Consider the following 16,171-nt stretch of genomic DNA (forward strand, 5'->3'; position numbering starts at 1 on the left):
CCTGATGCATATAGAACCAGTGGGACCAGGGCTTTGGGAGAAGCTTCAAACTACAGCATTCTGGATCTGCTGCAGTTTCTGAATATATAAAATTACACCTACACCAATGAAGTATAATAAATGTTTACATCAATATAAATAACCAGGCGGGCATCTAATCTCAAGCTTTGCAACATGGAATCACTAGTCTGTTTACCGCTTTTACGAAGGAAAGTGAATGGTAACATGGCAGTGATGAATAAGTTAATAAGTTATCCAAGTTGTGCCTTCATGAAGACATTCTACACATGAGTATGGGGTAAAATTGATAAAAGTCTTCGATAAATCAGGTGCAACAACATGTGAAGGAAGCAGAGAGTGGACTCCCATTCCAAAGAGCAATACAAACATCCGGTTTAAACCCATTAAGAATGGTATCCTAAGAAAGAAGTGAAGCATTATATCCAACTGCACACAATCTTGACATTACTAAATTTCTCACAGTAATATCAAGTTACAAAAGAGCCACTGACCTCCATTATCCCAGACTGCAGTATCTTCAGCAATACCCATCCTGCTATCTCTTGTCTTTCATACTTTTCCTGTTTATTGGACTCCCCACTTCAATCCATTGATCGGTGATATGTATGTACAACAAAGATGCCTAAAATCACCCTTTATTCTCTCTCAACCCCGCTCCAATGTTACCTCCATCTTTTCTTGAGACACACTGAGAGATGAAGATGCATTGCAACTGCCCTATCTCAACATGGTTCCCAATTTCCATCCCAGAACCTTCCCCCTACTATCTTTTGTGACAATGGAAAGAGCATTGAAACAATAAACTACATCTGTTCAACTTCAGACATAATCCGCCAACGGCTGTAGATGTAATTAAAGATGAACAATTATTTTGCCATTTGTGTAGAAACAAAATAGTATGTCTAGCAGCAGAATTGCTGAAAATAAATCGGGTTCCTATCTTGTTCCATATGGGCACTTGTTTAATTTGTTACATTCAAAGTGGATGAATATTTCAGATTGGATGTGGCTCTTGTTTGACTGACTGTGACTTGGTAAAAAAGATATCTATACCAGGCAAAGTAAATATAATCCAAAACAGTGGATTGGTCAAAATATAATTTAATGGCATGAGAGGAGAATGTGACCTGGTGAAGCTACCGGACTACCGTCATGCCAAACAGTGAAATTACCCCTTTCTTCCCCTCGTTTCCTCCTTGATGCTTTATAAAGTGGTCCGAGGCAATGGACTGAGCTAAGCGATCACAGAACCAACGGATCAGAACAAAGCTCTGCAGCCCTCTTATGTCCAGTTGTGAATGGTGATGGACAATTAAACAACTAACTGGAGCAGGATGCTCCACAAATATCACCATCCTCAATGATGGGGGAGCCCGTCACATCAGTACAAAAGACAAGGCTGATGCATTTGCAACAATATTCAACCAGAAATGCTGAAATCCATTAGAAATCCCTCTTGGCCTCCTCCCGAGGGCCCCAACATCACGGATGCCAGTCTTAAGCCAACTTGATCCATTCCACGTGATATCCAGAAACTGTTGAAGGCACTGGATACTGCAAAGGCCCTGACAACATTCCAAAAATAGTACTGAAGACTTGGCCAAGACTGACTGAAGGTGTGGCCTTAGCCAAGATGTTCCAGTATCGGTACAACACTGGCATCTACCTGACAATGTGGACAACTGCCCAGGTATGTCCTGTCCACAAAAAAACAGGGCAAATCCAACCTGGCCAATTAATGCATATTCAATCTACCCTCAACATCAGCAAAGTGATGGAAGGGCTGGTCAACAATGCTGTTATGTGGCACTTACTCAGTAATAACCTGGCCACTGACGCTCAGTTTAGATTTTACCAGAGCCACTCAGCTCCTGACCTCATTACAGCCTTATTCTCAATATGGACAAAAGAGCTGGGCAGCATTTGACCGAGTGTGGTATTAAAGAGCCCTAGCAAAACTGGAGTCAATGGGAATCCATGGGGAAGACTCTCTGTTAGTTGGAGTCATACCTAGCACAAAATAAGATGGTTGTGGTTGTCGGAGGTCAATCATCTTGGTCCCAGCACATTGCTGAAGGAGTTCAGCAGGGTAGTGTGCTAGGTCTAACCATCGTCAGGTGCTTCATCGATGACCTTCCCTACAGCATGAAGTCAGAAGTGGGGATGTTCACTGATGATTGCACAATGTTCAGCACCATTCACAATTCCTCAGTTATTGAAACAGCCCGTGCCCATAGGTGGCAAGACCTGGACAATATCCAGACTTGGGCTGATAAGTGGCAAATAACATTTGCCCCACACAAGTGTCAGATAATGACCATACCCTAAATGAGGGAATCCAATCATCTCCCTTTGACATTAAATGGAATATGATCACCGAACTAACGACATCTTAGCGATTACCATTGACCAGAAACTGAACTGGGCCAGCCATATAAATATTATGGCTGCAAGAGCAGGTCAGAGGCTGGGAATCCTGCAGCGAGCAACTCACCTCCTGACTCTCCAAATCATATCCACAATGTATAAGACAAAGCAGCACCTTCCAAACTCGTATTCTCTACCACCTCGAAGGATAAGGGCCGCATACCTAAGGGAACACCACCACCTGCAAGTTTCCCTGCAAGTCACACACAGCCCTAAATCGGAACTATATTGCCCATTCATTCACTGTCAAAAACCTGAAAGTCCCTCCATAACAGCACTGTGTGTTTTCAAGAAGGTATTTCACCACTACCTTCTAAAGAGCAATTTGGGGTGGCAATAAATGCTGGCCTAGCCAGCAACCCCCACAGCCCATGAAAATGTTTAAAAAAATGTACTCCCTCCACCACCAGTGCACTGTGGCAGCAGTGTATACTATCGACAAGATTCACTGCAACAACTCCATTACCTTCTCAAGGGCAATGAGAGATGGGCACTAAATGTTGGCTTTCCCAGTGACAGTCAAATCCTATCAAAGGATAAAAAGTATTGGATCAGACAGGTGGGCTTTGATGAGAGAATGCATGTACAGGAGGACAACTGCATATCAATTATGTTCAGTTAAATGCAGATGAGGACACTACTTGAGATTTCCCTTGAGCAGCTATAAAGAGACACTCACTGAAACTGGGGTGATAATTAAGTTAGGAGGTGTATGCTTGCAATATTTCACTCTGTAAATAAATGTTAGACTCAGCAAAGATTGGATCTGGCTCTAAACTTTGCCAACAGACTTTCTGGAATATAGGACTCAGGGATGTACCAGGCAGTTTGTTGGGTGGGTTAAGGTTCAAAAAAGTTGCACTTTTGTTGAGGGACTGATGTGAAGTTAATAAACCAGAGGGATAGCATCTAATGGAAGAGTGTTGGCGGGATGGAACAAATGACATTTCTCAACCCTGATATATCCTGAATATGATACTCTTGGAGTTGTTTCAAAAACATTATTACAAAGTCATTGCCACTTCTACCTGATAATCCCCCCAAAACTAGGAAACATCAGCAGCTGCTTTACACAGAAACCATCAGCTCATCTTAAACCTTATCTGCCTTTGTTTTGTGCGCAGTCAATAGTGGGAGGAGTGATCCTAACAGCTGTCAGGCCTACCCTCCAACTGATCAGATTGGTTCATATTGACAGATTTCAGTTGCAAAGTGCTGACAAACAGACAGATGAATCAAAAGCGGTTGGATGGAACACATGAGTCGAGAAAGGGGGATGTGTTTGAGACGAAAGCAGGTCTCGCTGTATAATTAAATAGAGATAGAGGAGGTGCCTTCGTGCCGTAATTCTACAACAGGTAAAGGTACCATAATATCAACAAATTGTTTCTCAGCTGTAAAAACAAATCCACAGATAAACCTTAAATTGAACATGATATTCAGAGAGCGAGATTGCCAAGAAAGAGTGCAGTGAAAGTCAATGCATGTTTTTCTTTCCCCAATCAGCCTTCTGAATCATAAAATATAAACAGAAAATGATGGAAATGCTCAGCAGGTCAGGGAGAATATGCGGAGCGGGAAATAGAGTTACCGTCTCAGGTTAATGCCCTTTCATCAGACTGGAAGTCTTTCTGCTGCAAAGGGAGATCCCCGAAACCTATTACTGAATATGTTTCATCCATTTGTAGAATGCATTTCATAGGTCTGAAACTCAAATACTGTGAATTAACTAGAAATTCAGCACTTTGAACAAAGACCAGCATGATAATGATATAAGATTATATTAACACTATACAGTATATTTCTCTTTGTAAACTAGCTGCGTACATACTAAATTTAACCCTTTTTCTTTGCAATTATGAATATTGTCAAAACAGTAGAATCTGCAAGTTCTCCTATGGTAATATTACTGCGTCACAATCTGGGGGGAGGTTTGGGCTTTGAAAGAAAGCAGTTATCTGCTTCTGAGCTGATCGGCCCGTCTTCTGGCCTTGGCACATGAGGCGCAGCAAGCCGTTTTGTAGTACGTGTAGACGCAGAGCCTGGCTTGTACCACAACATTACAGTTGAAGTACATGTCTCTGCAGTTTTCATCTGCAAACATAAAAACAGAGAAATGATTAGTCCTGTAAATTGCAAAGGTGCCACTGGTTGCCAATCTGAGGAATAATGTAAAACAGCAAGTTTAAGACTGGAATTTATACAACGCCTTTCATGACCATTGGATATATCAATGTGTTTTACTGCCAATGAAGCGCTTTTTAAGGTTAGTCACTGTATTAAGATAAAACAGGAAACGCAGCAGCCATAGAGTAAGAAGGTTTTGCAGCTCAAAAAGGGACCCGTCGGCCCATCGTGTCTGTGCGGCCATCAAGCATCAATCTATTCTAATCCCATTTTCCAGCATTTGGTCCATAGCCTTGTATCCAAACATAGAAAATAGACCATTTGGCCCTTTGAGCCTGCTTCACCATTCATTATGATCATGGCTGATCATCCAACTCAATAACCTGTTACCGCTTTCCCTCCATATCCTTTGACCTCTTTATCTACAAGAGCAGTATCTCTTTCTTGAAACCATAAAATCCATATAATCCCTATAGTGCAGAAGGAGGCCATTTGGCCCATCGAGTCTGCACAGACCTTCTGAAAGAGTACCCTACCTCGGCCCACTCCCCTACTCCATCCCAGTGACCTCATAACCCCACTTAACCTGCACATCGTTGGACACTAAGGGGAAATTTTAGCATGGTCAATCCACCTAACTGCACATATCTGTTTTGGCCTCAACTGCTTTCTGTGACAGAGAATTCCACAGGCTCAACACTCTCTGAGAGAAGAAATTTCTCCTCATCTATCCTAAATAATTTACCCAAACCCTGAAACTTTGACTCCTGGCTCGGGATTCCCCTGTCATCGGGAACATCCTTTGTACATCCAAATCTGCCTAGACCTGTTTGAATTTTATAGGTTTCTATGAGATCCCCTTTCATTCTGCTAAACTCCAGTGAATATAATCCTAACCGACTCAATCTCTCTTCATACATCCATCCCGCCATCCCAGCAATCAATTTGGTAAACCTTCCCTGTACTCCCTCTATAGTAAGAACATCCTTCCTCAGATAAAGAGACCAAAACTGCACACACTACTCTAGAGGTAGTCTCACCAAGGCCCGTATAATTGCAGCAAAACATTCCTGCTCCTGTATCTAAATCCTCTTGCTATGAAGGCCAACATATCAGTTGCCTTCTTCACTGCCTACTGTACCTGCACGCTTACTTTCAGCATTTGGTCTACAGGGACTGCCAGGTCTCATTGCACATCTCCCAATCTATAGCCATTCAGACAATAACCTTCCCTCCTGTTTTTGGTACCAAAGTGGATAATCTCATATTTATCCACATTATACTGCATCTGCCATACATTTGCCCACTCATTCAATTTGTGTAAATCACACTGAAGCATCTCAGCGTCCTCCTCACAGCTCACCCTCCCATCTAGCTTTGTGCCATCTATTGTATTTAGTTCCCTCATCTACATCATTAATATACGTAATGAATAGCTGGGCTCCTAGCACTGATCCCTGTGGTAGCTAATAGTCATTGCCTGCCACTTGGAAAAAGATCCATTTATTCCTACTCTTTAGTTCCTGTCTGTCAACCACTTTCTTATCCATCACAGTACACTACCCCCAATCCCATGCTTTAATTTTACATGCAGGTCTCTTATGTAGAACCTTGTAGAAAACCTTCTGAAAATCCAAATGAGCAACATCCCCTGGCTCCCCCTCTACGAATTACATCTTTGAAGAATTACAGTAGATTTGCCAAGTATGATTTCCCTTTTATAAATCCATGCTGGCTCTGTCTGACCCTTTCACTGCTTTCCAAGTGCTCTGCTCGCGAATCTTTTATAATGTATTCCAGCATTTTCCCCGCGGCTGACGTCAGGCTGACTGGTCTATAATTTCCTGTTTTCTCTTTGCCTCACTTTTTAAATAGTGAGGTTACATTAACTACCCTCCAATATGTTGATACTGTTACAGAGTCTATAGAATTTTGGAAGATGATCACCAATGCATCCACTATTTCTGGGGTCACTTCATTAATCTGGGAAGTAGATTATCAGGCCCTGGAGATTAATCGGCCTTCAATGCCATGAATTTCCCCAACCCGGTGTCGGAGAATCGCCGGGGGGGGGGGCTAGAATCGCGCCACGCCACATTGACGCCGGACTCTCCGGCATTGATTCTCGGGCGCCCGTGGGATCGCCGCCACGTCAGTCGGGTGCCGTTTAAAGCAGCCCGCCCCGGCGATTCTCCAGGCTGTGCCTGCCAAGTCCCGCCGGCGTGGGTTACGCTTGGTCTCACCTGGCAGGACCTCGGGAGTTCTGGCTGCGGGGGCCATTCTGCTGGGGGGTGGGGGGGGGTGGGGGATCCGACTTTGGGTGGGGGGTGCTCCACGGTGGCCTGGCCCGTGAACGAGGCCTACCGATCGGTAGGTGGGCTAGTTCCGTGGGGGGCCTATGTTCCTCCACGCCGGGCCCCCCATATTGCCCGGGGCCGGCACATAGACGGGAACCCATGCGCATGCGTGGACTCGTGCCGGTTGTGGCGCGCATGCGTGGACTCGCAGCGGCCGTGGCGCGCATGTGCGGAGCCACGCCAGCTGTGGCGTGCCGGCTTTAGAGCGCCGGAGGGACGGACACAACTCCGGCGCCATACTAGCCCCCTAGGAAGGGGTGAATACCCAGACCTGGCGGCCTGTTGACGCCGGAGTGGCTCGTGCCGCTTTTGACGCAGGCGTCAGAACTTGGCCGCGGGATCGGAGAATCCTGGCCCATTTCTCTACTTCAGTTCCTTCCTCTCACTAAGCCCTGTGTTCCCCAATATTTCTGGTACATTATTTGAGTCCTTCTTTGTGAAGACAAAACCAAAGTAAGTATTTAGTTGGTCAGCCATTTCTTTGTCCCCCATTATTAATTCCCCTGTTTCTGACTGTAAGGAGCCTCCATTTGTCTTCTCCAATATTATTCTCTTCACACACCTATAGAAGCTTTCACAGTCAGTTTTTATGTTCCCTGCAAGCTTATTTTTGTACTCTTTTCCTCCTTCCTCATCAATCCCTTTGTCCTTCTTTTCTGAATACAAAACAGCTCCCAATCCTCAGACCTGCTGTTTTTCTTGAGCAATTTGCATGCTTCTTCATGGGATCTAATATTATCTCTAATTTCCCATGTAAGCTATGGTTTGGCCACCTTTTTGTTTTCTTGTCCCATGAGACAGGTATGAACAATTGTTGCAGTTCACTCACCTATGCGCTCTTTGAATGGTTGCCATCGCCTATCCACTGTCATCCCTTTAAATAACCTTTACCAATCTACCATAGCTAAATCGTGCCTCATATCATCGCTTCAAGTGCTCATCCAAATGTTTCTTAAATTTTGTGAAGGTTCCTGCTTCTACCACCCTTTCAGGCAGTGAGATCCAGGTTCCCATTATCCTCTGGGTGAAAAGGTTTTCCCTCAAAACCCCTCTCAATATACTGCCCCTTACCTTAAATCTATGCCCCATACTTATTGACCCCTCTACAGAGGGGAAATGTTCCTTCCTATCTACCCCATTTATGTCCCTCATAATTTTGTACATCTTGATCAGGTCCCCCCCCCCCCCCCCCCCCCCCCCCCTCAGCCTTCTCTGCACCAATGAGAAGAACCCCAGCCTAGCCAGCTTCTCTTCATAGCTGAAATACTCCAGCCCAGGCAACATGCTGGTGAATCTCCTCTGCACACTTTCTGGTGCAATCACTTCCTTACTGAATTGTGGTGTCCCGAACTGCAAACAGGACTCCAACTGTGGCCTAACCAGCATTTTATATAGCTCCATCATAACCTCCCTGCTCTTTTATTCTCTACCTCAGCTAATAAAGGAAGGCATCCCAAATGCCTTCTTAACCAACTTGTTTAACTGTCCTGCTGCCTTCAGAATCTATGGACATGCACTCCAAGATCCTCCTGGTCCTCTGACTCCCGAGCATCGTACCATTCATTGTGTATTCCCTTGCCCTGTTAGTCACTTCACAATTTGCACACAACAATCTCCCTGAAAGAGCAATGTCATACTGACCAGATCATTTGAGTTTTGTGATGTTGTTTCAGGGGTAAATAGTGATCAAACACTGGGGATAACTCCACTGTTTTTCTTCAAAATAGTGTTCACCTTGAAAGGTTTCCTCAATTTGACATCTCAACCAAAATGCAGTGATAGTGCAGCACTCTCACAATACCACACTGGAGGGACGGCTTTGATTTTGGTTGGCAGGCCCTGGAGTGGGGATTGAACTGAGAACCTTGCATTTCAGAGGTGAGAGTGCGATCGACTGAACCACGACTGCCACATTGCACCAATGTGAAACGGCAGCAAGTTCCCTTGCAATTTACAACTTCAATTTAGCTAGTATTTTGAGTGCCATAAAACATCCCAAGGTGTTACACAGGAGTGTTAAAACATTATTAGATTACACTTATCTCAAGGACACTTGGCATACAGCAGTTGCATAGTCTCAGCACAGTACAAAATAATGGATGCCAAAAGACAGGAACATTTTAAAAAGATGGTGGCTGGAATTTTCTGCTTCTGCACATGGCGGGAACATTGGAAAATTGGGCAGACCAGCCAAAGGTCTGTTTCCTTTGGTGGCAGTTTCCAGTCCCACTCAAAATCCTGCCAATGTCTCATTAGCAACATAGGATGGGCATGCACCTATGGCTTTTCACAGTAACTTCATTGAACCCTACTTGTGACAATAAGCGATTATTATTATTAATAACTCAAAATGGGCAGCACGGTGGCACAGTGGTTAGCTGTGGTTAGCCTACGGCGCTGAGGACCCGGGTTCGAATCCCGACCCTGGGTCACTGTTTGTGTGGAGTTTGCACATTCTCCCCGTGCCTGCGTGGGTTTCACCCCCACAACCCAAAGATGTGCAGGTTAGGTGGATTGGCCACACTGAATTGCCCCTTAATTGGAAAAAAATAATTGGATACGCTAAATTAATAAAAAAAATTAAAAAAATTAATAACTCAAAACAAAAATCTCAAGGTACTTCATACACACTCTAATGAATAGAGATGTCTATGGTCCTTCACATTCTATGGTTACCTACTTACTTACTTTGTTCAGCTCATGCGAAGGTCGGCCGACGTGGACCCCGAAGGTCATTTGGCTGGCAAAAGTGGATCAAAACTGAATTATATGTTCCGAGAACAAATGGCAAATAAAAATTGATGTTGGCAGGTATCAAAGACAATAGCAAAAGGATTAACTGGCTGCATGAGCTGAACAAAGTAAGTAAGTAGGTAACCATAGAATGTGAAGGACCATAGACATCTCTATTCATCTTTATAAAACTCCCTATTCTAGGGTAGTTGGACAGGCTAATAAAATGTCTGCTGCCCTCACCGATCTTCGTCTGGGCTGTGGTGTCGGCACCCACTGCAGTGGTGGTGTTTGATATTTATATAGGCGATTGCATGTGAAATTTCAGAAGTGACCTTGCATATAGCTGCTCAAACACACCAAAATCGATCTGCCACTGGTACAGATCCTGAGCAAGTGAAAACAAGTAGAGCCAGATGAAAAGCGTAACTTCAGAAACAGGCGACAAACGGTCCGTGCAGCTAATTGTTTCATTAGGAATCTTAGCTGAAGTCTTGGGATCTAATTTATACTTCAATTTTTTTTATAACTTTGCTTTTGCTTTAGAGATATTGGCATTTTGACAAGTTCCTATCTTTCCACATTGATCCTCTGCTGGGCTGGTCAAAGTGCCTGTGACTTCGATGGACGCTGGTAAGATAAAGTCACACTTGAGTGGCACCAAACATATTCAGCGACACTGCAGGGCACCAGAAGCAAGTGTGGCTTGTTCTGGTCATGGTGGTTTTGTGGAGACATTTCCATGCAAACTGTTAACTATTAAATGTTAACATTCATCAGGATGATTGAAACCAGCCAGATCAGCCAGGCAGATGAAAAAAAAATGTAATTATTTTCACATATTAAAGAAGAAAGAACAACACAAACCAGAGATTTGGTGTTCATTTCACTCATGCATCTCCAGGTTCCGAAGCAAACATTAACCATGTAAAAACAATGGTTTAAATTAAAAATAGAGAGAGGTCCGTCCTTCACGAACTAAAGGAATATGGATTATGAAGTTGCCACTTTGTTTTTTTTAAATTTTAGGAATAGTCCATTTGGAGGGGCAGGCAGAATGGCCCCATTGAGCTTTCAAATGCTGACAGGTATTAAAGTTTTATAGAATTTACAGTGCAGAAGGAGGCCATACGGCCCATCGAGTCTGCACTGGCTCTTGGAAAGAGCACCCTACCCAAGCCCACACCGCCACCCTATCCCCATTACCCAATAACCCCACCCAACACTCAGGGCAATTTTGGACACTAAGGACAATTAGCGTGGCCAATCCACCTAACCCGCACAGCTGTCACAATTATGGGGTGGGGTGGGTGGGGGGTGTCACACAGATGGTGAGATAATGGAGCTTGCCAGATGAAAGGCGAGAACAGCCAAAGCAAACATTTGCTCCATTCCCATTCAGGAATACATGAAGTAAACAAAAGGACATAGAGTCAGGTGGTGTAGTCCAGAGGTAGAATTAACCAGGAGGGAGATCTTCTCCTCAGACTCAGCAGGTCACTGCAGTGAATGAAATCTAGTTACCTGAACCCTGCCATCCTAAAGCAAGAAAACAACCTTCCGATGAATGGCCAGCGGCAGATTTCAGTGCATGATTGCGAACACCAGAAATAAATATGACAACATGGCCAAATATTCATTTTCAAACTACCAATTCTCCATGAAGGGATAATAGGGAATGAGGTTAATGATTTGTGAGCTTTCTAATTATTATGTCGTAATTACTATGTTTCATGAAGGCCCCACCTTCTCAACCGTGCCCCTCGCCTGAGGTTTGACGATCCTCAGGTTAAATCACCACCAGTCAGCTCTCCCCCTCAAAGGGGAAAAGCAGCTTGTGGCCATCTGGGACTATGATGACTTTGTTTTTTTATGTTGCACAGAAACTATTTCAAAATGGGCTTTACAATCAACATCACTGTCAGAGGAGGCAATATTGTTGCCATGATTGCTGGTCAAGATTGATTGACCTCAGCAGCTGTCCTTCTACATCAGGATTAAAAAAATTCCCTGATGATTCAGGGAATGGCTGCATCTCCAGGGTTAATCTGGTCTCCTAGTTACGGCTAGGTAATTGGAACAACCTCTTGTGTTGGAGGTTGGGGCCCATCAATTTGTTTTATGACCCAGGAGGGTAGAGAAACTCCAGGAAAACCCTTTGAGGAAACAGTCACATGTGCCAATGCTTCAGAGTACGACTGATATTAAAGCAGGTGCAAGCAAACTCCATCCCAAAATAGATCACTCTTACTTGCAGCAAAATGTTCCAGTCTGAAATTCTGAGCCTATTATTTTGTCTGAAAATAAATTAGAACTCATGTCCTCATACATGCATTGCAAAAAGTTAGCATACAGGTACAGCAAGTAATTAGGAGGGTGAATGGAATATTGGCCTTTATTTTGAGGGTGTATAAAAGTAGGCCAGTCTTGTTACTGCGATAGAACTGTTGGTGTGACCACACATAGGCCTGAATTTTGTTTGGATGGCAGGGCCTCACTTCCATATACACTTCCCCAAATACATCCCTGTCGATTCAGAGTGCCCAGCAGCCATTTGTCATGGAATTTGCCTCGCAGCAGCAGTGAAACAAATTTAACGAAAAAGAAATGGGATGCAACCTGTCTAGCAACAGGTAGAAATCTGCCTGGAGACAGCAGTAGCCAGTATTCAAAAGACCAGATGAGATGCATCTCTCCCAGCAATGAGATTAGAAGGCATTTGGGCTGGATTCTCCAATTCTGGGGCTATGTCCCCACGCCGACGTGGGAATGGTGGCATTTTACACCATACAAAATAGCATAAAACGGCCACCGATTCCCGGTTTTACTGGGGGCTAGCATGCCGGCAGCGTAGAGTATCCGGTTCTAGCTGTCGATATGGCCCGGAGAATTGCCGGGTCCGTGGCCGCGCATGCGCACGGCGGCGGCCTGCAGCGGCCGTGCTGTGCTATATGGCTCAGCCACTAGCGGACCAGGCCTGAAAAATAGTCCCCCCATTTGGCCTGCTCGTGTGCCTCGGAACAGCCCCCACAGTGCCCCCAGCACCTAATAAAGTTCACCCCTGCCCACAGATTGGCACTCCCCCACTGTGTCGGCGCTGGACTTAGTCCGCAGTTGCCATGCCGAGTTCCCGACAGATGAGACCACACGCGACCGATGCTATTGGGAGCTCAGTCGGTCGAGGGCGGAGCATCGGGGGTGGGATCAATACATTACATGAATATGAGGAAAGGTTAAGCAGGTTGAGCCTATGCTCATCAGTTCAGAAGAATGACAGGGGATCTTACATAGGGTGGGATCTTCTGATTGGAAAATCCCATCCATAAAAGATTCAGAGGTGAGCTGACAATGTAACTGCTGAGAGGATGTTTCTCTTTTGGGGAAATATAGAACTGGGAGCACAATTCCAAATAAAGGGCCTCCATTCAGGAGGCCTTTCTCCTGTTGGAAGATCACAAACCTTTGGAATTCTGTTCTGCAGACAGCAGTCGAAGCTAGGTCAATGAATATATTCACGGTTGAATTCGACAGGTTTTTGATCCACAAAGGAGTCCAAGAGTTCTGAAAGGTGGGAAAGTTGAGTTGAGGCCATGACAAGATCTGCCAAGAGTTTATTGACAGGCCCAAGGGGTTGAATAGCCTTTCCCAGCTCCTATTTCTTATGTTCTTGGGGAAGGTTTAAGCTTGGTAACTGTGATGCAAAGGAACCTGTTTCAATCTGCATGGAGGAAAATTGAAATAGGCCCTGCTGCTCCATGTTTAAGAAAGGCCAAAGAGAGAGCCTCCTTAATTGTCCGGCTCCTAAGGGAGCAAGAAGGTATTAAAACTTTAGTCCTAAACTAGAGTTCTGCTGAGCTGAATGGATTCAGGATACTACTGGAATGCTGGCTTACAAATTTGCCTGTTCCTGACCACTGGAATTCAATAGGCTGAAGGCCCCCAAAAGATTTGAGGGTCTGCTCCAAACTCTTGACTCCCAGCAGCCGAACTGCCCATTTCTCACCTTCAGAGGTTTGTGCCTCTTGGGGTTTTAAACAGAATCTTTATAATGCAAGAGGTGGCCGTTTGTGAAATGCTTGACATTGTATGTTGACTAACTAACTGTGCTGCTTGTATTAGTGCACAATACTCTTTCTTGTGTGCCACATTCAGAGTTGTCCTGTAAAAGAGTAGGAGTGAAGGATTGTGGAGTGCCGTACCTAGGGATTAGCTTGTTATTACATTCGTCAATGAGCAATGTGTGTCACCGACCCAGACTGTCTTGTTTGATGTCAGATGTAGAGTCATAGAGTGTCGTAGAGTTTATACAGCATGGAAAGAGACCCTTCAAACTATCGTGTCCACGCCGGTCATCGGGCGTCGAGTTACGCTAATCCCGTTTTCCAGCACTCAGCCCGAAGCCTTGCGTGCTAGGGCGTTTCAAGTGCTCATCTGAATTCTTCTTAAATGTTGTGAGGGTTCCCACCTCCACCACCCTTTCAGACAGTGAGTTCCAGATGCCAACCATCCTCTGGCTGAAAAAGGATTTCCTCACACCCCCTCTAAACCTTTTCTGTTACGGCTGGAAGATCCTACAAGTTTTGAGCACATTTTCTTGTCAACTGCTGAAAGGTCAAGTGCTGGTAAGGACCTGACAACATCAGAGTCTGTAGCAGAGTCTGGCTTGGTGGCACAGTGGTTGGCACTGCTTCCTCACAGTGCCAGGGACCCGGGTTCAATTACAGCCTTGGCTGACTGTGTGGAGTTTGCACATTCTCCCCATGTCTGCATGGATTTCCTCCGGGTGCTCCGGTTTCCTCCCACAGTCCAAAGAAGTGCAGGTTAGGAGGGGGTACAGGTTAGGGGGACAGGGCGAGGGAGTGGGTCTAGGTAGGGTGCTATTTCAGAGACTTGGTGGGCCAAATGGCCTTCTTCTACACTGTCGGGATGCTATGATTCTATGACTGTCAGTGCTGCTACACACCCACTGCATTCTAAGTCAAATCTTGATTGCAACCACCTCTCTCCTGAATCATTTAAAATATTTGGAAGTCAGCCCTTTTCATATGTTGATTGTTAACCTCAATGCCTTGATATTTTTAATGGCAGTGTTCCTCGGAGACCTTGCCAACTGCATGCCTGAGATCTCTCCTGCAGAGACTATTGATGCAGCATGATGCACCGTGCACATCTGCAGACAAGTTAGCTGCCCAACCTGGTGGTAGAAACCATAAATCAAGTGATATGATTTAGGTAGACAGGTCAAACTCCATCAATAGGCATTTGCACCCATATAGGTGGTGGCATAGTGGTATCTAGACTAGACTAGCATTCCAGAGATGCAGAGTAATGATCCGGGGACCAAATCCCACCACGGCAGATGTTGGCATTTGAATTTAATAAAGGTCTGGAATTTAAAGTCTAATGATACGATTGTCGTAAAAGCCCATCTGGTTTACTAACGGGGAAGGAAATCTGTCGTCCTTACCTGACCCGGTCCACATGTGACTCCCGACCCAGGGCAATGTGGTTGACTCTAAAATTCCCTCAGGGATGGGTAATAAATGCTGCCCCGGCCAGCAATGGCCACATCCCATGAAAGAATAAAAAAAATAGCAGTGATAACACGAATAACAGGAATAACACAAACAGCACAGTTTCAATTTCTGTGCTGGATGAGGTAGTTTTGGGATCTGCGATCCAGGACTATGGAAGAGGCTTGGGATGAAGTATCAGCAGACAGAGCCAAGGGGGAAGAGCACACATGAATGGAGTAATTGATAGTGAAAGTCCACCCGGGGACTTTGTTTTTCAAATTTCACAACTTCCAAGTGTGTTGGTCTCGTCTGCCAAACATAGACGGTCGTTATTCCAAATTTGCAGGGCTACTTGGAAAAGATGGGGTACTGGGACTTAACTAAGTTGCTCTTGCAAGAGAGCTGGCACAGACACAACAGGTTGAATAGCCATTTCTCTGTTCACTCACATTGTTCACAATGATCTGCAGGGACCTCACTCGCTCTCTGAGAAACTGCATGTGTTACTCCACAGCTAAGGGAGACTCAAAATGGTGAGTTGATTTTACAAGTGTGTTTGGTCATTCACCCACATTATCACAGGTTCATTTGTGGTTGGCTCCCCAATTTTCCCTAACATGTGCTCGACCACCAAGAAGGATGCAGAAAACGTCATGAGTTCCTGAAGTGTGGTTTAAAAAAAAGACAGGGAGCAAAGATGAACTCATGCAATGCAGGATGAGTGCTTAAACGAGTAGGTTTCATCTTTAGAACATCGGATAGCACTGTTGGCATTGATGATTCTGTTGGAATCTTCAAAATGTTTAACTTTCCTGTACTGGCACCACCATTTCACACAATAATTAAATAAATATGTACCACTCCTCTAACTGTTTGGCACAAGATCTTTGGTTGTTTTAAGCTGTTTCGTCACAGAATGATTGATTATTGTGAGTGTAAAATGTCACATTGGGGGAATAGATTGGCTCTTCTGAGACAGGAGCTGTTGAA

The 16,171-nt window shown here is 44.7% G+C and overlaps 1 protein-coding gene across 4 annotated transcripts in view; it reads right to left on the bottom strand.

Annotated features, from left to right (window-relative positions):
* Window positions 1-1,954: 1,954 nt before the first annotated feature.
* Window positions 1,955-16,171, bottom strand: part of LOC119963457 (thrombospondin type-1 domain-containing protein 4-like) — a 516,684-nt gene continuing 502,467 nt past the window's right edge. For 3 of the 4 annotated variants that reach the window (XM_038792615.1, XM_038792613.1, XM_038792616.1), the window contains one exon: window positions 1,955-4,542. In XM_038792615.1, the coding sequence (XP_038648543.1) occupies window positions 4,403-4,542 (140 nt within the window). In that variant the 3' untranslated portion in view covers window positions 1,955-4,402. The remainder of the gene's footprint in view (window positions 4,543-16,171) is intronic. The other variant, XR_005460109.1, reaches the window with a different exon arrangement.

This window comes from Scyliorhinus canicula, chromosome 3 (genome assembly GCF_902713615.1).
Source record: "Scyliorhinus canicula chromosome 3, sScyCan1.1, whole genome shotgun sequence".
Lineage (NCBI taxonomy): Eukaryota > Metazoa > Chordata > Chondrichthyes > Carcharhiniformes > Scyliorhinidae > Scyliorhinus > Scyliorhinus canicula.